The sequence below is a fragment of the Pholcus phalangioides genome, unplaced genomic scaffold (assembly GCF_987345545.1).
Source record: "Pholcus phalangioides strain wild (caught in Gottingen) unplaced genomic scaffold, Ppha-v1.0 ptg000029l_1, whole genome shotgun sequence".
In the NCBI taxonomy this organism is placed as follows: domain Eukaryota; kingdom Metazoa; phylum Arthropoda; class Arachnida; order Araneae; family Pholcidae; genus Pholcus; species Pholcus phalangioides.
In genome coordinates, this window is record NW_028301619.1 from 6,830,898 (window position 1) to 6,852,971 (window position 22,074).

General features: G+C 40.1%; 1 protein-coding gene across 4 annotated transcripts in view; it reads left to right on the forward strand.

The window, feature by feature from the left end:
* Window positions 1-10,025: 10,025 nt before the first annotated feature.
* Window positions 10,026-22,074, forward strand: part of LOC149067626 (nonsense-mediated mRNA decay factor SMG7-like) — a 267,121-nt gene continuing 255,072 nt past the window's right edge. For all 4 annotated transcript variants that reach the window (XM_089252529.1, XM_089252530.1, XM_089252532.1 and 1 more), the window contains exon 1: window positions 10,026-10,202. In XM_089252529.1, coding sequence (XP_089108655.1) covers window positions 10,108-10,202 — 95 coding nt within the window. In that variant the 5' untranslated portion in view covers window positions 10,026-10,107. The remainder of the gene's footprint in view (window positions 10,203-22,074) is intronic.

Sequence of the window (22,074 nt, forward strand, 5' to 3'; positions counted from 1 at the left end):
TCCCTTGAGGCTACAAAGTGTTCGTTTGTAATGTGTGTGTATGCATTTTTTGTGTATTACCTGTTTGTATTCGTGTAACACATGTCTAAATTTGAGTATTACATGCTTTTATTTGTGAAGTAAATAAAAAAAAGTGATGAGAAAAATTAGCGATGGAAAAAATAAAGAGAATTGAGAAAGTCATCTCCCTCCATCACCCCCGTTTTCTGCTTTCAAGAAAAAAAGTGTTTCCCTGCGTTGCGGGGAGTAAAAAAAAGAGTTTTTTTCTTTTGAAGTGATGACCAGAGAGGGCTGAGCCGTCTGTGAGTCCTCCCCTCCTCCCCCAATTCAAAACGTGGAATCAAATCGTTATCACAGTATGTAGGCTACTTTTTAAAATATTGACGTAAGAAGAATAACGTCTTTTATGATTTCTAGGCCCTCTTGGAACAGGGATCCTGCGCTTGGGCGCCGTTTTTCTATCCGTCTAACACGGAGCAATTAACAAAGTACAGAAATTTCTCTCACACTAGGAAACCATGCATTTTGGCAACTCTCCCCCCCCCCCTAGATTCCTGGTCCGTCTCCAGACTCACAAAAATGTTCTAACAGTGCAACGCATGAACGTGAACCGAAAAATTATAACAAACCACGCATTCACACACAACTCAACACCTTTCGTTGTTTCAGAAACCTAAGTTCCAAATACCCAGGCCCAGAATTAAGCAGGGCTAAGAGGAACAAAAATTTACTCTGTCGCTGGGGCCAGGATCGATTTTGTCGCACCATCAACAGTAACATGTAACGGAAAAAAGTGTAAACTCGGTGAACTGAGCGCTCTTCGTGGTCAAGCGCCCGCGCGCCAAACTCCTATGTTCTCTCTTAGCTGCGGCTCTGTGCGTAACGTTCGACCACACCAGGCAGCAAAGAGGAATACCCTTTTTTACTCCTTCAAAAAACTAATGAGGGCTTTCTGTTGAAAATCCAATTTGATTTTTTTTTCAATGTCTATCGTTGGAAAAAGATTCCAATAATTATAAACACCTCCCAATTCTATTTACGAATTAAGGAAGATAGCGAAAAATATATTGCTTTATTTCAGTAAGTCTTTATAAGTCTTATTAAGTCTTTTGTAACCCGGTGCGGAAACAGCTTTGCGGCTCTCTAAAACATGGTTTCAACCCCCCCCCCCTCCAGTGCATTAATTTACGCAAACGTGGGTTTGGGGCTACCCTCTCCCGATATTATGAATTTTTGCAGTAAAAACGTAACCCCCCGGTAAGAGAAAAGCGTGAAACACTGCCCCCCCCCCCTGAAAAAATCCTGCGTACTCTACTTCCCCAGTGTCCATAAACACCCTAGAGTGCACTGGGCTTACATTGGCACCCGAGAATGATTATCAAACCACTATTGTATGGTCGTATAAAGACCATTTGTCAATAAATTTGGATTTGTTAGTCCAGTTAGTTTGATTAGTGCCCACAGGAAAAATTTTCAAGTGTGCCCCCCCCCGGCACTTAAATATTGGAGGACTTTTACCCACGGCCCCAACTAGATACTCCTTCAGCCGAACAAGCATGAATTTTGCCTCTCATGTAATTTTGAATAATTTTAAAAGAATTTAACGTTCCCCTCTCGGTCTAGCACGCGGGGCACCCTTCTCTTTATTTGTGAGGGATTCCATTAAAATCTTGGCCAGGGGGTTCGATGTCTGAATTTAAGAGGTCTTGGAAAAAGTTATTACTTTGTGAAAAAGTTGAAATCAAAATGTAATCAAAGTATTTTTATCCCGTTTTTATGGCCCCTAAAATTTAGCTGCCTGGTGTGGCCGCACCCTTCGCACCTGCCTAAGTCTGGCTCTGATTTGTTTCACTAGGATAGATGTTCCCAAACTATGCTCCACTGCATTATTTTGAGCCTTGGTAAGCTATAGAGGGGGGGGGGGGAACACAATACGTCTCACCAAATACATTTATTCAATTTGATGACAGTTTATTAAAGCGGTTGTATTTTTTTCCTATATAGCATTTTGTTATGAAATTCGAATCATTGTCTTGAAATTAATCAAATGCACTATAGCTGTAAGAGGTAGACTTATGTTGGGATTCAAAACAAAGCAATTCCATACTTTTCATGCATAAAAGCAGGGACGCTGAAAGTCAAAAGTAATTGGTGTTGCTGGAAGCATGGCCGTAACGGTGTTTTTTGCCGCCCCCACAACTTTGAAATTCGGTAATTTCGTAACGGTGTTCTTTGTTCCCACCTAAAACTGCCGCCCCTAAGTTTTGCCACCCGGGCCCAGTTGCCCCTCCCTCTAGTTCCGGACCTGGCTGGAAGTGTATTTTCTTTGCAAAAAAAAAAGTAATATTTTTGTTCGTTTATTTTTTCCCCATTATTTTCTTTACGAAGAGAGTGAGACCTCTTCTTTCTCCCGTTCCTACAATCTGGCCTTTCCGCGCACAGTCCAATCTTTATTCTAGACTAGCTTGTCATAAGCGGAAATAGACTTGGAAGTCTGGGGGGGGCACGGTCATTATTGCTGGGGGGGGGGGCAAGATGATGATGATGACAATTCATATATCCATATATGCATTAGATCAGTCGACTCCACCTTTGACGCTGGGGGGGCAATGCCCCCTCACGCCCCCCCCCGTATCTCCACCCATGTAGCTTGTGCTGTTGTACAGAGGTGTCATGCACATAGGGCACCGCGGACCAAAACAATTTGGGAACTAATGCGATTTTTATGACTGTGTTTTAGGAAATGTGTGTGTGGAAACACTTGTGAAGAGAACATCTGAAAGAAATGCAGGATTTTTTAAGAGCAGATTGGGTTGTTTTTTTATTGCCATTAGAATGAGGTAACCGGTATTGATGAGAGATTAATTCCATTACTGTTGGCATTTTTGATTTTAATGAAACCAGACATCGTTATCATTTCGTTCATGTTTCTTTCGTATTACGGTTATTTTTTTTTAGTGTTTTTTTAATGATTTCCACTGATTTTACGTTATGCACGCGAGTTTAAAAAAAGTACAGAAGACTCAATAATCCGGCCATGAGTTAATCTGGCCCTAAAGTAATCCGGCGTTTTTTAAGGTCTGGACGCACACATCCGTACCGTGCCGGATCGTGAGTGTGCCGAGTGTAAGTAATCACTCGATAAAATGCTGCCGTTCACACATCTCTGCATCATGGCCGAGAGCCGTTTTAGCAACGAGTCCGAGCCGTCAGCAAATAGTTTAGTTTATACACTTTTTTGCAAAAAAAAAAAAGAAAAAAACGAAGCACCATGGAGAAAAAAAAGTACTAGACTATTTTTATTGAAATTAAACATGTGGAAAGCTCATACACAGATAATAAAATTATTAAAAATTCAAAGCCATAGGAAGCATCAATGGCTAGCAATTGCACATTGAATTTTCAAATCAGTAATTGGTGAAACCCCTCCTGGAGGCGGTGCATGCTTGTATACATCGATGTAAGGAGTGATAAAGATTCCTAATCTCATCTTGCGATACAGTCTGTCAGGCATTCATCAATTATTGCTCCAGATTTGCACATTTTGGAGTGCCCGAATCTTGCAGCATACCATGTCCCATACATGTTTGATTGGCGAAAGATCCAGTGATCTTGCTGGCCAAGGAAAAGTATCAACAGGTCGGAGGCATTCCAGAGATATGCGAACCGTATTTGGCCTAGCATTATATTGTAGGAAAATGGCTCTAGGATGACATGCCATGAAGGGTAACGAAACCGGCCCCAGGATGCCATCAATATATCGTTCAGTTGTTAAAGTTATACGCAGGATGACTAGAGACCTATTGTCGTATGAGATAGCACCCCACACCATCATACCAGGGATAATGGCTGTAGGCTTCTGTAAAACAAATGCTGATTGGGACCACTGGCCGAGGCCCCCTCCACACACACGTATCCGATGGTCATCTGCTCCAAGACTGAAGCGGGATTCGTCGCTGAACACTATGCAATTCCAGTCTGCTGGTAGCCATGCTGTTCGGTTGCGACAACACTCTAGACAATTCTGCCGATGTTGTGGGGGTTAAAGGCAGACGTCTTAAAGGCCGCTGTAACCCCGGTTCAGCCAAGCGCCGTGAGATGGCGCTTGGCTAAACCACGGGTGGTATGGAAGAGGCTGTAGCACGTGGGAGAGCGGACAATGATGTCGTTGGGGCAGTTCGGGCCTGGCGCACAATCATCCGATCTTGCCTCACATTCGTGCAAATTGGCCTTCAAGAACCTTCATTCCGCTGATGAGTTCTTTGCAGCAACCATTGCTGAAAGCACCAGCCAGCTTTACTCATTCCGACTATGCGACCTCGTCCAAATGGCTATAAGGTCTTTGACAACGACGTAACGGTATTATTGGTTGTGTCTTCAGGGAACTGCAACGCCGACAACGAGAAAAGATAAACTGTCCGTGATTACTAGCTGTTTTACACGGGATCCGGAACTTTCGCCCCCGACATCTCGCCCCTGGAACGTTTCGTTCCCGTTACATTTGGCCCCCGGAAATTCCGCCCCTGACATTTCGCCCCGGTGCATTTTGCCCCTGGTGCGTTTGGCCCCCGAAAAATTCACACCTGACATTTCACCTGCCCTGAACGTATGAGTGATTGACTGTATGAGTGACCGTATGAGTGATCGAGTGACCGTGTGAATGATCGAGTGACCGTATGAGTGACCAAGTGATTAACTGTATGAGTGATCAAGTGAGTGATAGTGGGATTGACCGTGTCAGTGACAAAGGGAGGAATTGAGCGATGGAACGTTTGAGTGAATAAGTGACTGACCGAATGAGTGACCAAGCTAATTAAATACTGGTGTAAGTTTCCTAGTGAATGATTGAGCGTATGAGTGACCGAGTGGCTGACGAAATGAAAGACAGAGTGAATGCTTGAATAAATTTGCGAGTGACTGAGTGATTGAGCATATGAGTGATCAAGGGAGAGACTGAGTGATTAACCGTATGAGTGACCGAGTGACTGAACGCATGAGTGACCGAGTGGTTAACTGCATGAGTGACCAAGTGAGTGACTGTATATGTGACCAGGTGAGTGACGGTACGAGTGTTCAAGTGAGTGATCAAGAGGCTGACCGTGTGAGTGACCAAGGGAGTTACTGAGTGATGGAACGCATAAGTGAATGTGTGACCAAGTGAGTGACTGCATGAGTGACCGAAAGATTGATAAAGTGAATGACTGCATGAGTGACCGAAAGATTGATAAAGTGAATGACTGCATGAGTGACCGAAAGATTGATAAAGTGAATGACCGTATGATTGACCCAGTGAGCGACTGAGTGATTCACAAAGTGAGCGACTGAGTGATTCACAAAGTGAGCGATTGAGTGATTGACAGAGTGAGCGATTGAGTGATTGGCAAAGTGCGAGGGTGGAGTGTCTGCAAAGATGATCCTCCACTTCCCCTCCCTTTTTATAGGTGGTTACGTAGCACTGAGTGACCAAGTGACTCACACTTTAATGGATTCTAAGAATTTGGAATTTTCAGTTTAAGCATAAAATATTTTTCCCAAATTTACGACTCACACCGGTGTGGTCACTCACACTATCATTCATATATTCACTCATACGGTCACGCGTACGGTCAAGGTAGGCAAAATGACAGGGGGTCAATTTCCGATTCACTTGATTACTCACTGAGTAACTCACTGGGTCACTCATATGGTCAGGGCAGGTGAAATGTCCGGGGATAAATTTTCAATTCACTCGATCACTCATGTATTCATTCACTTGGTCACTCATGCGATCAGGGGAAGCAAAATGTCACGAGTAAATGTCCAACTCACTTGATCACTCATGTGGTCACTCACTTGGTTACTTGTACCATCATTCATATGTTCACTCATACAGTCACGCGTACGATAAGGGCTGGCGAAATATCAGAGATAAATTTCCGATTTACTTGATTACTTACTGAGTCGCTCATATGGTCACTCACTAGATCACTGATATGGTCAGGGCAGGCGAAAGGTCAGGGCGAAATTCCCGGTGTGAAATGTCCAGGGCGAAATTTCCGGGGGCTAAATGTACCGGGGTGAGATGTCAGGGGCGAAATTTCCGGGGGCCAAATGTATTGGGGACGAAACGTGCCAGGGGTGAGATGTCGGGGACGAAATGTCGGAGGCGAAATATCGGGGGCAAAGGTTCCGTGAACCGTTTTACACAATGCTAGTTTCGCAATAAAAACGCGTGCTATGACCGAAGTTAACATTCACTGGTCTTGAAAATTTAATCATTTGCATATTTTGTATAAAGAAATTTGCATGCGAAATTTTGAGACAATCGGACTATTTTTTAGAGGCAAAAATTTTGCAAAAAAAAAAAAAAAAAAAAAAAAAAAAAAAAAAAATTGTTTTGCAAAAGAGTATTTTGACAGTGATGGTGCTGTCTTTGAGAGCAGCCTTTTTTTAAATATAAAAGCTCATTTATTACTACAGTAAAACCCCTCTTAACGGACACCCCCCTCAGATGCGGTCACCCCTCTTTCATGGTCAAATTATAATTTTCTCCCTGTATAATAAACGTATGCATTTCAAACCTCTGATTAGCGGTCACCTCTCTTTTACGAACGAATTTTTTTGTCCCACTGGTGTTCGCAAAAAAAGAGGTTTTACTGTATTTTATTTTGCTTCTCAATTTTCATCAATCGCGGAATTATTAATTTCATTTATTTCTTAATTTTCATCAATTCTGGAATTATTACTTTTATTAATTACCATTCCCATAAATTGAAATCCATCTTTGCATCCACTGATTGTTTCACACAAATTTAGTTTCTTTCCTCGAACAATAACCTCCCGCCAAACATTATTGATTGTACAACACTTTCCGACTTCTTTTGTAACACATCAACCGTCTCTTCTGCCAAACTTCACCACCGCATTCCCTTGTATAGGCCTCTGCCAAGCAATATTGAATAAATAAATAAATTAATTAATTCTGAATTTTCAATAATTCTGGAATTATTTCATCCATTAAATCTGATTTTTCATCGATTCTATAGAATTTTTTCCTTCCGTAAATTCTGAATTTTCATCAATGCCGAAATTATTTCTTTTTTCTTAATTCTAAATTTTCATCAATTCCGGAATTATTTCTCTTATTAATTCTAAATTTTTATTGGTACTGGAATTATTTCTTTCAATCTTTTTTAATCCATCGATTCTAAATTTTTCATTAATTTCGAAAACGGTTTCTCACATTAGTTCAAAATTACATCCACCAATTTTTGTGTTAATTTACAATTTACACTCGTGCTCAAAAGTTAAGCAACAAACTAAAAAAAAAATTCGTCACTGTGGCAGACAGTAAAAATGAAAAGCTAACATATTTGCATACATTTCAGGTAGACATGAGCAGAAACTAGTAGGCACCCGGATTTTCCGGGTGCTAATAAATTTGGTACTAAATGGCATCATTTTTCTTTCAAACCGAGCACAACTCAGGTCTATCGCCATGGGCAATTTACTTCGTAGTAGGTTGTGCCGAAAGTGTAAGTACCTAACAGTCCGAGTGCGTATCTAGTGTTGTGTCTGATTTTTCAGTGCTGTCAACTATATTTCAGAAGTGAAGTGTAATGATTGTAGGCCTGTTGCTCTCTGTAGCGAGACTTTTCAACGTATAGATCGGCTCGCATCATTTTAAAGTTGGTACGTACAGCAGATCACTCAACATGCTACGCTATAAATGCTCAACCCATGTCTTGCGAGCTAAATGTGGCCCTCGGAATCATCTGATGTGGCTCGCGACAAAAAAAAACTCATCATCAGCATCACTTTGAAGGACAGGCAGGGATGATCCCCATAGAAATCAATGTTAAAATTGCCGATTTTACTGTAGAAATGCGGAAATTAAGCGGGGATTTCCGCCACATCAATAATTTTATAAATTCAGTTGAATTCTCTATTTTCGAAATATTGAGTTCGCTTAGAGATACGAAGCCCAAAAAATTGAATATAAAATAATTAGCCTGACCTACTTTTGAGTTGGATATCCATGCAATAACATTGTGTGATTTCAACTTTTTATTTATATCTTCTTGATTATCAAAACTGAAGTTTATGTCCCCTTATTGACTTTTAATATTCAACTGCATCAATTCATATAAGTTTAAGTTTTTTTTAATATTAATAATAGGAGGCTCAAAAATTGTAGTGAAATAATTCCGCAGCAATTGAAATACTTGGACAGGCAGATAGAGATAACTTGAACTTTAAAAACAAAAAAATCGAAATATTTGACACCCAACAATGATAAAAAACTATTTTATTCCTACATTTCTTTAATTTATATTTGTTCTTTCAATCTTTTATGGGCTGCCGAGGAAGTCGCCATGTTGATTGCCTTGGGTACGGTTTGTATGTCCCTCAAAGAAAGAGGGGAATATCACGTGATCCAAAAAACCTCAGTGGCCCCCCCAAGCATATTTCGAAATCATTTGAAGGACCTGCGGCACACCTTCCAGCCAAGTGAATCATGTAGTACATTTGCATATCAAATTTCTTCCAGAGAACCCAAGTAGCACAAAGATATAGATCTATATCGGACCACGATATCGTTCTGGCTAAAAAAGGCATAGTCGGAGATAAATAGATCTATATCGTGAATGTGATATATTCAAATACTTCAAATTTTGGACGATGGATGGCGCCCTTTCGGAAGAAAAAAAAAAAGTGTAACTATCTGGAGGTGGATGGGTTTGAACCCATGTACTCTTCCCATCCCTATCTTACCAACCCACCACAACAGTACTGGCTATTGGTTGTTATTATAACATTAATATACAAGTAATCTTTTTTTTACTTGTATTTTCAATCAAATTTATTCATTTTCATGTATGCACAAAAATTACAAAATAGAAACTGTGAGACATATTTATCATTTTGAGACAGATAATTGAAAAATTATATTATTATTAAGGAAATTATATATAATACAAAAAACACAAGAAACAAATTATTGTATTGTGTAGTATATTATTTATTTAAAATTATTAATTTATATGCTAAATCTATGATGTAAAACATACACAGTAAGGATTCAATTATAACTGACGAAATGATTTTGATATATCAACATAATTAATCCTATTAAAATCAAAATTTCAAATGAAAAATTATTCATTCAAACGTTTTTAATTTCAATTCAAACAAAAGATTGTACGCTCGACTATATCGAGAATCTGACATAGATCTTTGTCAGGTGCACGATATAGAACTATGTTTTTCAAACTATATTAAAATAATTTATTGTCCCAAGTTGTTGTCCTTCAAAGTAGAGATTATTCACATGGAATCAAATACATATTCGGCTGAAAAATTAAAGACTTGATCGATTAACATCATAAATAATTTGCACCATATAAGACGAGATCGTTCTATATCATAGTTATGACATCTGATATTCCTCTGACATTTCGATATATAACGATATGGTCCAAATATTGTACTATATCGTTGTGCTACTGGGGAAGAGGGATCTCAGAAAAATGAGAAGTGGTTGAATTTTTCGAGAATTCGTCAGGTAGGGCCTTCAGAAAAACTAATTGACGCGGGGGCCCATCATGCTCTTAAGACGTGCCGTCTTAACGCATGGGTCCCCCCGGCCATGGCCCGATGGGCCTCAAGAGAAGAGGGAGGCCTCAGAGAAAAACCAAAATTAGTTGTATTTTTCGAGAATTTGCCAGGTAGGGCCTCAGAAAAATCACTTCGCCCGGGGCCCATGATGCTCTTAAGACGGCAATGGATGGCACGAATAATCATTAGTGATATCCCGTATTTTCTGGTTAATCCTGATAATTCTTTTTTTTTTTTTAAATATGGTCAACAGATTCATGTCTACATGGTTCAAGTCTACATGGTCAACATAGATACAACTACCAGATTCCATAAAAAGTAGGGACGCATGGTCATGTTTCCTGTACATAACAAGACAGCTTTCACTTTTATTTATCCACTTCGCCATGGCAACGAGTATCTTTGTTATTAATTTTTTTAATGTTTTGATGGGATGGCAAGGTTTGAAAGCAACTAGTCATGTTCATATAAATTTACGGTCTTGTGAATTTAAATTATTGGAGCAATGCAATGATAAAAGTTAGGTCACGTAGTCCTGCCGAGGTGCAGGACAAACTGGAATCTCGAGCAGACGATATCAAAACCTCCCCATCGTTTCTTTACAAGTAAGATTTTTTTTTTTTTTGCTAACCAACATGCACAGACTTGACATATGTCTACTGCCAGTGCCTGTTTCTCGCATGGCCAACGGGCCCAAAAACTTTTAGGAAATTTTTTTATGTATAGGGTGATTCAGAAAAACATCGATCACCAAAATCGAACTTCCCCCCCCTCCATCTGAACCCCTATCACTCTCACCCTCTACCTCCCACTTCTCCTCTAAACTGTCGTTGTTCGTGGAGATTGCTTCTTTAACAACAGGTGGCTCCTTTATACCGTTGCCCTGCAAACCCAGACTCTCCCGTAACGCTTCTACCCTGCCTTCTCCACAGCAGCCTTTACACTTGAAACTATCAGCTATTAGCCCCTAGATCAGGGAAACCTCCCTTCGGAAGCCCTACACAAGACTAATCGAAGCCAGTTATGATTTTGCCACCTACGTGATACACAAATTTCTCCGTCCTTTTCTCATTCTAGTCTAATTTTTATGACTACTTTTTCCACGAATTTGTTACCCTGTGCTATAACTTTGCTTGACCTCCCCTGCCCCCAATCTGGCAACTTCACCTGTGTCTCTGAAGTAGTTACTCTTTTAGTCACTCCCATGCTTGCACACTGTTTTGGTCACTCACATACTTAAAGACGCTCTTGGCCTGTCACTGACCTGATCTCTTACTCTGTAGATCACTCGTTTGGTCATTCACATGCTTGCTCATACACTTAAGTCACTCTTTTGCTCACTCACATGCTTGCTCATGCTCCAAATCACTCTTTTGGGAACAGATGCAGTTTAATCCAGATTGCCAAGGGTGCCATAGCCAGCATAATGGCTCTGGGTTGCCGTAACTTTTCTCTCACTAATAGACTCCATTCCACGTGGCACTAGTGGTGCGGGCTATTAAAATGGCAAAAAGCGTCTTCTTCCTTTGTGTAATATTTGAAATATTGTCATCTCATTGTCTAAAGCATCGATATCTTGTCACTAGGATATGCTGGATTACTTTTTTTGTCAGGTTGTGTTTCCCCCGATATATTTCTTTTGTTTTGTAGCTTCTGCCCTTTTTTTTTGTCATGCCTTCCATTTTCAGTGTCTATAAGAAATATCATTATTTTAGTTTATTTTTTAAAAGAGTCTGGATACCCAGAGAGACTTCTGCCCGTGGACAATATCCATGACTTTCAGTAGAAAAAAACAAAATGAAAGTTAAAAATATTTATGAAATATTAAACTTCAGTTTCATACTTCATAAATTTAAACTTAAGTCATTGACCATAATTCTATATCAATTTCATTTTAAAAATTCAACTTTGAATTTTTCATTTCAAAAATGTGGAATGTAAATTTTTTTTGGAATGACCTATAAACATGTTATGATAAAGAAGGTAAAGAGAACAAAGCATTTATAATACATTCCACTTATATAACACCATATGATGTTGCATACGGCTGTAGCCACACATAATGTCTTACATTTGCATAATAATAATTTATACAGGGTGTCCTGTGAATGCTAATGCAGCCTTTATCTCATCAATCACCTGTCGTAAAATAACCCTGTATCAGTTTTAACCAGTCAAGTGGTTACGACGGCGTTTGCCATCGCTGCTATACGTAATGTCGGTGCCTACGACGGCATTTGCCGACGCGCAGACTTTTTTCTGTCTTTTTCACCAGTCAAGTGGTTACGACGGCGTTTGCCGTCGCTGATATGCGTAATGGTGTTGCCTACGACGGCATTTGCCGACACGCAGACTTTTCTGTCTTTTTCACAGAGATATGACGGAATAATTTGTCATACATGTGCTGCCATCTCTGTACAGCCATCTTTCTACTTTATTATCTCATCACTAGATGGAGTTGACAATTATATTTCAAAATCTGAGATTATTATTACTATTATCTTTGTCATGTTTTGCAAAGCTGCATCCCCATCGCTTTTGTTTCAATTTCCAACTCCCTTGCGAAGATGCATCTGTTTTATTACTCACATATCTTTTAGCAAAGGTTCAACCACTATGGTTCCACATAAATCCATCAAGAGCATTTCTTTTAGTCACAGGACATTATGACCGTCCCTCCCCACTTTTGGGGAGTCATATAATGTCTCGACACATTCGAGCCATAAAAAAACATGCTATAAAAAAAGTATTTTAATATTTCAAACTTCCAAGAAAAGGAAAAAAGAGGGAAAAAGCGCGCGCGTCTTCAAAAAAAAGTGGGCACTGCGGGTAACGATCGGAGAAATTAATTGGACAGTTGACTGGTTAAGAGTTAGAATACAGTGTGTCACAAAACTCTTGTCCTCTAACTTTCAATTATAAAGTTGCCCTGTCATTTGTTAGCCCAACAAAAAAATTCCTATGTCTTTAACTGCAATAGTCACTAAGATGTTTTAATTCAAAAATTAGAGAAAAGTTGAGAAATGAGAAGTCCACAAAGCAAAATTTGTGGCCATCAGACATCTCATTCCTTTCCCTCATGTAGGTTGTCCTTTCCCAACTTTTCTCACATTTTTAAATTTGAATATCTTTGCAAATATTTCAGTTAAGAGTTTCAACACCTGGTCTTATGAGCAGATGTTTCAGTTCATGCAGAACCTTTGATTTACAATTACGAGTCTGTTCTATGGAATTCTAGCAAACATGAATATTTCCCCAATATAGATATTTTTATTGCAGCAGTGATAATTTTTTTTTTTTTTTGATACCATGAAATTGAACATTACTACTACTCATAGATGGATACGGGGGAGAGGGGGGCAAAGAGAGCTATTTCTTCCTTCAAATTACATAACCCTCAGTGAATCCTCTTCCCCCTTTCAAAATCGGATACAATCATACTTTATGAAAGAATTGCATTTGAAATAAGCGCGCAGCAAGCCCATCTCCCACACACCTTGTTCATTGATCCCTACTTTACCACATGCCAACTCTGGTCATATAGATTCCATACAGCAATTTTCAACCAGTGGAGTTAGGTGGGAAATGAATGACGCTCCAAGCTCGATAGATAAAGAATATGTTTCTGATGTTCTTGCCCGAATTTTAACCTGTGGACCTTGACGGGGTAACTTTCATAGTGACCACTCAGGTGTTTAAGGGTTTTTTTATCCTTGACATTTGTATTACGGAACTGAAAAATATGTTGCCTATCATGTTATACAATTTTATTGCATTATAAACTTTTACAATATGTCATAAATGGCATTCTATTTACTTGCTTTCTCAAATGTTGGAAGGCTTCATTTATTTGTTTGGCTTGGTCATTTGTATTAACACTAGCACATATCATTTTTTTGTTTCAAGGTATTCTACATCTGGAAATATTTTGGGAAAAAGACAGGGAGCCCTTTTTTAAAACAAAAAAAAAACAAGATATTTAATCGTTCAGCACTTATGGGGGAATACTTTAAGAAAAAAAATACTGGTTATATATATATATAGAACAGACAGGATCTCAAGTTCCACCTTTCTGTAACCTATTTGCAAACAAAGCAATTGATTCCAGTTAAGAGATGAGAAAAAAAGATCATAGCGTACACAACTATTTATTGTTGCATTAAGCATAATTAATTCAGGGTACTGTTAAGTGAATAATAAGGTTTTTGTAGCCATTATAAATTGTAACCGAGGTTCTCTAGGCAGAAGACAAAAACATCTGTACAAGTGTATTTTTCTCAATGTTTTCCTCAAAACAATGGTTGGCATCATCAAGAGTTGTCTAAGTTGTGTTACTGGATACTGAATTTGATTGCAGTAGAGCATCAATTATCCGAAACAATTAGGAACTGGAGGTGTTCTGATAACTAATTTTTCAAATAACCGATCATCCATGGAAAAAAATTGTACATAGGAGCAATATGAAACAAAGAAACAGTGATATTAAATACAAAGTTATATATATTTTGCATCACACATCTTACAAATAAGACATAGAAATTGGATTGGATTTTCAATTTATTGGCGCAAGGACCAATTTGGTCAAACTGCGTCAAATGGATGACCATATAAAAATAACTTAAAATTTGTTCCCGTCATGCAAAGGAAGTACAATCATGTACACCAATAAAACAATGACGTAGATTGTAAAATACTAGGCTATAGTTTGTCGTAAAAACCAATGACTTTGATGAATTTAAACATACGAGATGCATCGCAATGGTAATTTAAAATGTCACGAAGCGAAAGATGATTCTGACCAAAAGTGGTTGTAAAATGATGACGATGACGCGAACAAGTAAAAGCATGAGCAATGGTCAATGGACTTCGACAAGGGGGGCACTCTGGTTGACTCTCTCGTAATAATAAATATGATTGCGTGAGGCGACTGTGTCCTATGCGTAGCCGGGCAAGCAGAACTTCTTCCTTTTGGTTGGTCCTGCATCTCAAACGCCAATGGCCAAGTGTGGGCTTAATGGCATGTAATTTATTATTCATTTGGTTATTCCAATAATCCTGCCAGCGGCGATGCATCACTTCTCGGAGGATTGAGAAGTGGTACCTGGCAGGTACAAAAGTCTATTGTCAATGTTAGTTGTCGTTCGAGCTGCAGTGTCTGCTTTCTCATTGCCCAGTATTCCAACATGACCTGGTACCCGGTAAAATTTTACTGTGGTACCGTGATGAATGAGGTAATTTAATTCATGAAAAATGGCATGAATGAATGTATGAGTGTGAAATGTACAGGAACACAGTGCTTGCAATGCGCATAGTGAGTCACTATAAATAATGCATCGTCTGTGGTCGTACATGATGTAGAACCTGAAGGATAGCGTATAAATAGAGAAAGTGTGAGGAAGTTTGAGAGGTGTGTGCATGCGTGCTTCCTTCCTCTCACAGCAGATGTAGGCACAACTGACATGGCCAGAGCTCTTAGAGCTGTCGGTATATATAGGGAAGTACCGGTTGTACCTATCCCTCTGTGCCAAACGAATACCTGTCGATATATTACATCTGCTGTGGTGGCTTTAGGATATGATGATAATGATAGAGAGACATCTGGCGGAGACCGTTCCCACGGTGCCAGTTGTTGGGCAATGGGGACGACTGATGTGTAATTGTAGATCATCCACAAGCGCCCTCATACGAAGACCATAAGACGGAACACATGGAGGGCAAGCCACGAAAAGTCTATGAAATGAAGGATTAAAAATGACACAATGAAAAGTGGATGATCTAGAAAAGACTTCATTTTGATATAATATTTCAAGGAAAGTTGCTGGCGTCTTGATGCCAGTGATGGCTCGTTGCATTCGACGTACAGGCTCTCTCCATAGGAGACGTCCAGAAAGCTCCAGAGCAAATTCAGAGAGTGAGATGGTGGACTTGGTCGAGCACACTCAGATAGCTCCGAAGTGCTCCATGCAACTAGTTCTTAATTGCGCAATATGAGGTTCGAAAGTGGGTTTCTTGTCAAATCTGATGCACAAGAATTTAGTATTTTCTACTATTGGTATTTGACTACTGTTTAGAAACAATTGTTGGTCATCATGAAGGTCTCAATGTCGACAAAGGTGCACAGCGACAGTCTTGTAGGCAGAGAAAAAGAAGCCATTATTGTGAGCCCACTTACCGATCTTGTTAAGAGCAGTTTGTAATTGTCTCTCAGCTGACCTCATATTCACTAACTGGTACAATATTAGCAGATCATCCACATAAAGTGCGCCAGTGACAGATAACGGGAGTTGGTTCAACATCCCGTTGAGTCTCAAAATGAAAAGTGTAACACTTAAAATGCTACCTTGAGGTACACCCTGTTCTTGAATTTGGGTGTAACATGGCTTTGTTGGCGTTCACCTGACCTTTACCCTTATGTAATAATAGTGCATATGTTATGTTTTATTATTGAATTTGTGTTATGTCTATCTTCTGCTATATGTTTATAACAAGTAGTTTCTGTTGACTGAAAACAAACTTTTGTTACTTATGGACGTTTTCAGTGCCGACGTATCATGAACTGTTTTAGGAAGAAAATAAATTAGTTTCCGAACTTGTGCCACACTTGGAACTCCGATGTCGATGGGGGCGCATGAGCGTTACTCCTCATTTGTATGCTTAGTGATTTGAGAGCTATATATTAATCACACCCTGCAACGTATGTCTCTAACTGCCAATGAACAAAACAGTTTCAAACAACTATTTATTTCTATTATTACAAATTAAGACATACATTAGTCAAGACATTAAATCAAGGGAAAACCCTTCACTAGTAGGAAAATCGCAAAGTATACTTATGGTGAACAGGCTAGGGCGGAAGTGACACTCGGCTATGGTCTTCAAGAAACGATGCTCGACCACAGATGCCGGTAGAGTCACACATAGAACTCGGCGATGAACCCAAGGCGTCGACGAGGCGGCAGAATCGGATCACGGACATCGACAGAACCACACTTGGTCTTTGCTGATCAAGCAGTAGAAATCAGATGACAGGTATCGTGACGAACAGATTGCTTTAGATTCAGGGCCATCATTTCAACTTTTTCCAGAGGGGGGGCAAACATTTTCCAGGGGGGGGGGAGCAAAGCACATGTACTCTATGTATATATATATATATATACCATTTTTAGTGTATTTTCAAAAGCCGGGGAGGGACCCTCCCCCTGCCCCCCCCCCTAAATGACGGGCCTGATGAGATTGTGGATTTCAGTATTATACGAGGAGACAGTATCAGATCACTGCTATTGACTATGCCAGCCAACACCAGATCGCAGTCGGCAAGATCTACGAAGGTATTAAGATCGAGAATGGACACTAGACATCCTTGAACGGCATTCTTGGAGAGCAACTGACGGGAACATCGGACCAGCCGAGTTGTTCGGAGGATTTGCGAATATAGTGCTACAGGAGACTGAAGACCGATTTGAAGCACGGACGTGATTATATATAGCTCTCAAATCACTAAGCATGCAAATGAGGAGTAACGCACATGCGCCCCCATCGACGTTCCAAATGGCAAGTTCGGAAACTAGTTTCTTTTCTTAAACAGTTTGTGACACATCGGCGCCGAAAACGTCCGTAAGTAACAAAAGTTTGTTTAGTTGACAGAAAATAATTATAAAGCGTAAGATATACATAACACAAACTCAATAACAAAACATAACATATGCACTACCATTACATAAGGGGTAAAAGTCAGGCGAGTGCCAACAAGGCCATGTTACAGCCCATGCTTCAAATTGGTCTTCAGTCTCAAGTAGCTCTGAACTCGCAATTCAACCGAACAACTCGGCTGGTCTGATGTTTTCGTCACGGAAGTTCCCATCAGTTGCTCTTCAAGGATGTCTAATGCTCGTTCTCGATCTTAATACCTTCGCAGATCTTGCCGACTGCGATCTGGTGTTGGCTTGCTTGGTCTATAGGCATGATCTGATACCGCCTCCTCATATGATGCCGATATCCGTGATCTGATGCTACCTCCTCGTCAACGCCCTGGGTTCGTTGCAATATCCGTCATCTGATTCCGCTGCTTGTTCACAGAATTCCATGTGTGGTTCTGTTGATGTCCATGATCTGATACTGCCTCCTCGTCAATGCCTTGGGTTCATTGCCGAGTTCCATGTGTGACTCAACTGACATCTGTGGTCGAGCATCATTTCCTGATGACCATAGTTGAGTGTCACTTCCACACCGGCATCTTCACCATAAGTATACTTTCCGTTTCTCCTGCCAGTGAAGGGTTTTCCTTGATTTAATGTCTTGACTAATGTATGTCTTAATTTGTAATAATAGTAATAAATAGTTGTTTGAAACTGTTTTGTTCATTGGCAGTTAGAGACATACGTTGCATGGGGAGCTAGCTGACAATGTGCTTCCGATCCATACCTGGAAGATGCTGCGAGCTAGAAAGTTCTGAATAGAAATGGGCAAGTTGCCCCGCAAGCCGCAATTATAGAAGTCGGAAAGAATTAAGTGCCTCCAAGTACAGTCCTAGGCATTTTCTATGTCGAAAAATATGGCTATCATATGCTCCCTTATCACGAATGCTTGTCTGATTGAAGTCTCAAGACATAACAAGTTGCATGTTGCGTGACCTGAACCATCTAAAGCCGCTTTGATGCCTGGATGAAATGTTATTAACCTCAAGGTAGTGCATAAGGCGATAGTTTGTCATCTGTTCCATGAGTTTACACAAACAGCTGGTCAATGCGATAGCTCTGTAACTATTCGGTAGTGGTAGATTTTTGCCGGGCTTCGGAAATGCAAGAACTATGGCTGCTTGCCAGATGTCAGGGAATGAATGATTGACCGAGATCTGATTAAAAAATATGATTAAATGTGAGAGTGATTCAGATGAGAGATGCCGAATCATGGAATAATGAATATCATTGAGCCCTACAGCTGAATCAGGACTTCGCTGCGAGGCCATCGTCAGTTCATGAAGGGTGAACAATGAATTGTAACCCTATGGTGTGAAAAAAGCTGGAAAGTATACAAATTACGTTCAGCTGATAATTTGATATGATGAAACGATGGGGGATAATTCGCATCACTGGAGACAGCGATGAAATGGGCGGCGATGGTGTCCCCAATATTCTTCACATCGCTGATGATAGTGCTATTGGTATTTAAAATGATGATAGGATGAGACTGATAATGACCATTGATTTTTCGGATCAGGTCCCAAACGATTTTAGATGAAGTTGATGAATTGATCCCTGTGGTGAGCTTTTGCCAGGACTCGCATTGAGCCTGGCGCCTTGCTATCGCTTTTGCTTTTAAAAATGCCAACTTGTTGTCATGGGTAGGATACTGCCGGAACCTACTCCATGCTTTCTTTTGTGCTTTAATTGTAAGACTACATTCGTGGTTCCACCAAGGTTTAAGAAATTTAGGAAGTTTCGAGGAGACTTTGGGTATTGTTTCATTAGCTGCCAAGATCATGCAACTGGTCACGAGGTTGACACAATGGTCAACGTCGGATTGCGAAACCATATCCTCCGTGATTTCTGCCTTGACCGTGAAGTCACGCCTCAACCGACCAGGACCAGTTGGGCAGAAGTGAAGGTGAACATAAAGCTAGATCTATTGCAGTAAAACTGTTGTTTTGGGCGTGGAAATCAGTGAAACTGCCATCATTCATGACGGTGAGGTCCATGTTGTCTAACAGCCAATCTACCATTTCCTCATGAGGGCAGTTGCTGTTAGAACCCATACGTTATGAGCATTGAAGTCTCCAAGAAGAAAAAATTGTGGAGGTAATTGATCAATAGGATCTTGTAGATCTCTGTAAGATGGTGTCATTTGGTGGCAAATAAATAGAAAAGATGGTAATTCTTAGGCCTGTAAAGATTTCTACTGTGATGTCTTGCAGGTTCATGCGCAGTGTTAAAACGCGCAATAACACGTGATGTGGAACCAGCAGAGCAACACCATTGTAATCAATACGAAGTAGGGAGTGTCGCCTGATGTGTCCATGTCTCAGAGGGCTTCGTGACATTTTCCTGGAGTGTCACTCAAACAGGATGATAGCAATTGATCAAATCCTGGAGATCTTTTTAATTTAATCTAAGACCATGAATGTTCCATTTGATTATGTTGCCCATAAATTAAACAATTAAATTGAAGAGGACGATTCAAGTTCCTTGAATTTATTGCAGTCAATCTTGTCGCAAGTACCACCGGATTCTGCAGGATTGTCGAGATTCATGTTGCCAATCAATGTGTCATCGATTAGTGACATATTTTTAACGGTGGGATATTTAAATGCTCTCTGTATGGCTTTTTTCAAATACCCTGTCTTGAATTGTTTCTTTTTGATTTATTCGCGAAACTTTGATTTTGGGTTTAGTACCTGTGGATATTTTGAATGTGTTCGCCGTTGCTTTTATCACTTCTTCTTCAGAGGTAGACTTCCTCCGGAATCCAGCGGAGCAACAGCAGCCACAACTATTGCATGGTTGATTGGATGAAGTTTGAGTAGATGTGTCAGCTATGGATTCGGTCTGAGTTGTAATAGAAACTTTGGTGCCATTGTTCGGGCCCGTCATTTAGGGGGAGGGGGGCGCCCCGCCCCCCTGGATTTTGAAAATACATCAAAAATGGTGTATATATATGTGTATACAAATATATATATATATATGCATACATTGAGTATATGTGCTTTGCCGCCCCCCCCCCCTCCTGGAAAAAGTTGAAATGACGGCCCTGGGGAATTGTTAGTCGTGTTAGTTGGTAATTGAGATGTCATATTTGCGTATGATTTACCAACTATTGGATCTTGGTTATATGTTATGCGTCGACATGCTTCGATATATGAGATGTTATTGAGGACCTTGATCTTCTGGATCTCTTTTTCTTCATAACATTTAGGATATTTTCTATCAAATGCGGGATGATCGCCACTGCAATTGATGCACTTGAATGATGTCGAAGTGCAGTTGTTCAAAATGTGGTCCTTCTCGCAGCATTTTGCGCAGGTGGGTTGACTTCGGCGCGTGACTGACCAAATTTCTGGCAGTTGAAGTGTAACAATAGTTGGGGACCTTTGGGGAAATTGCCAAACCTGCCTCATCTCTTATTTTGAAACATGTTTATTATATAGTTGTAATTGTATAATTTTATAATAGAATTTGTTATGTTTTCTTACCTTTTATAACCGTGCACAGTTGATTAAATTAGTCTGTGATATTTTCATTGTTCATAGTCTGAAAAAATGTGCGATTCTGATCACACCGCCATTTTGAATTATTGTTGTTGCCATTTTTATTTTGTGAAAGTTCCTATAAAAAAACTATTATCGTTTTTTTATGCAAATTGGATGTTTATATTTTCCTATTGGTCGTGCTCTGATGTATATTTTTTGAGATGGTCGGTCCCAGGAGTTAGATCGTACCGTACTTCCTTTTTAGGTATAAATACCCGAAGTCACGATCGTCACATCGCTCTTTTCAATCCCGCTTACTTTCAGCTTAGTACACATTACTACTTCACTTGAGGTGAAGGTGATCACCTCTTGTTCAGTTCGCAGTATGAAATAAATCATCTCACTGGTGCTCAGCACGTCTCTGGCTGGTTCTGGATCTCATCATGCTTCCTCTCTAGTCATCCGTTGTCACCACCGTCATCCCAGTTCCTGTCATTGGTCTTCCGTCGTATTGCTTGACGGCGATCATTGCTTCCAATCCCGGTCGCCTGATCGTCACCTCGGCTATAGCCGTTGAGCCTGCAGTTCTCGCGCCCACGTTGAGCCCAATCTCGGGTTGTGACCTTTGCTCGCTCCCGTCAAGGTCAATGACGTCACGACTCGTGTAATTCAAGATAGATCGTCAAACTTCTGTCGCCGGACTACATTGATGAGTCAACGGACTTGCATGGGGATTGGTATGGACTTGAGAAATAATTTTGTTAATTGTAACCTACGTAATTGTTAGAAGTGTTAATTAATTTACTTATGCTAAAACTCTCTTATGCTATTACTCCCTAAAACTCTCTCTTGAATCATGTCTCTCTTATTGTGTATCAAATGTGCCAATTTCACCAGATCAGAATCCTGGGTCGTTATGCAGGGATGTCGCAGAAGCATCTTACAGGGTTAGGTATGTATTGTTAGATTTTGAGGCTATAATAACTGATCTTGATATCTTTCAGCAATGTTGAACATGAGAATGTCAGGATTATGATACGTGATGGTGCTGGATTGTCATCTTTTTTGCGGCTCATGATATGCTTGGCAGATGTTATGCCCTGAGACGCCAGCTCTTGTGTTAGTAGTTCTTCATCCGTGTTAATTATGTTAGTATCTAAAATGACACCACGTGAACAATTCAACGTGGGATGGATTTTGACTGTTATGGGAATGTTTCCACGAGATGTGAGCTTCTGAACGAGTTCGTATTGTTTGGGTGTGTTAGTTTCGATGAGATCTCCTGGATGAAGAGC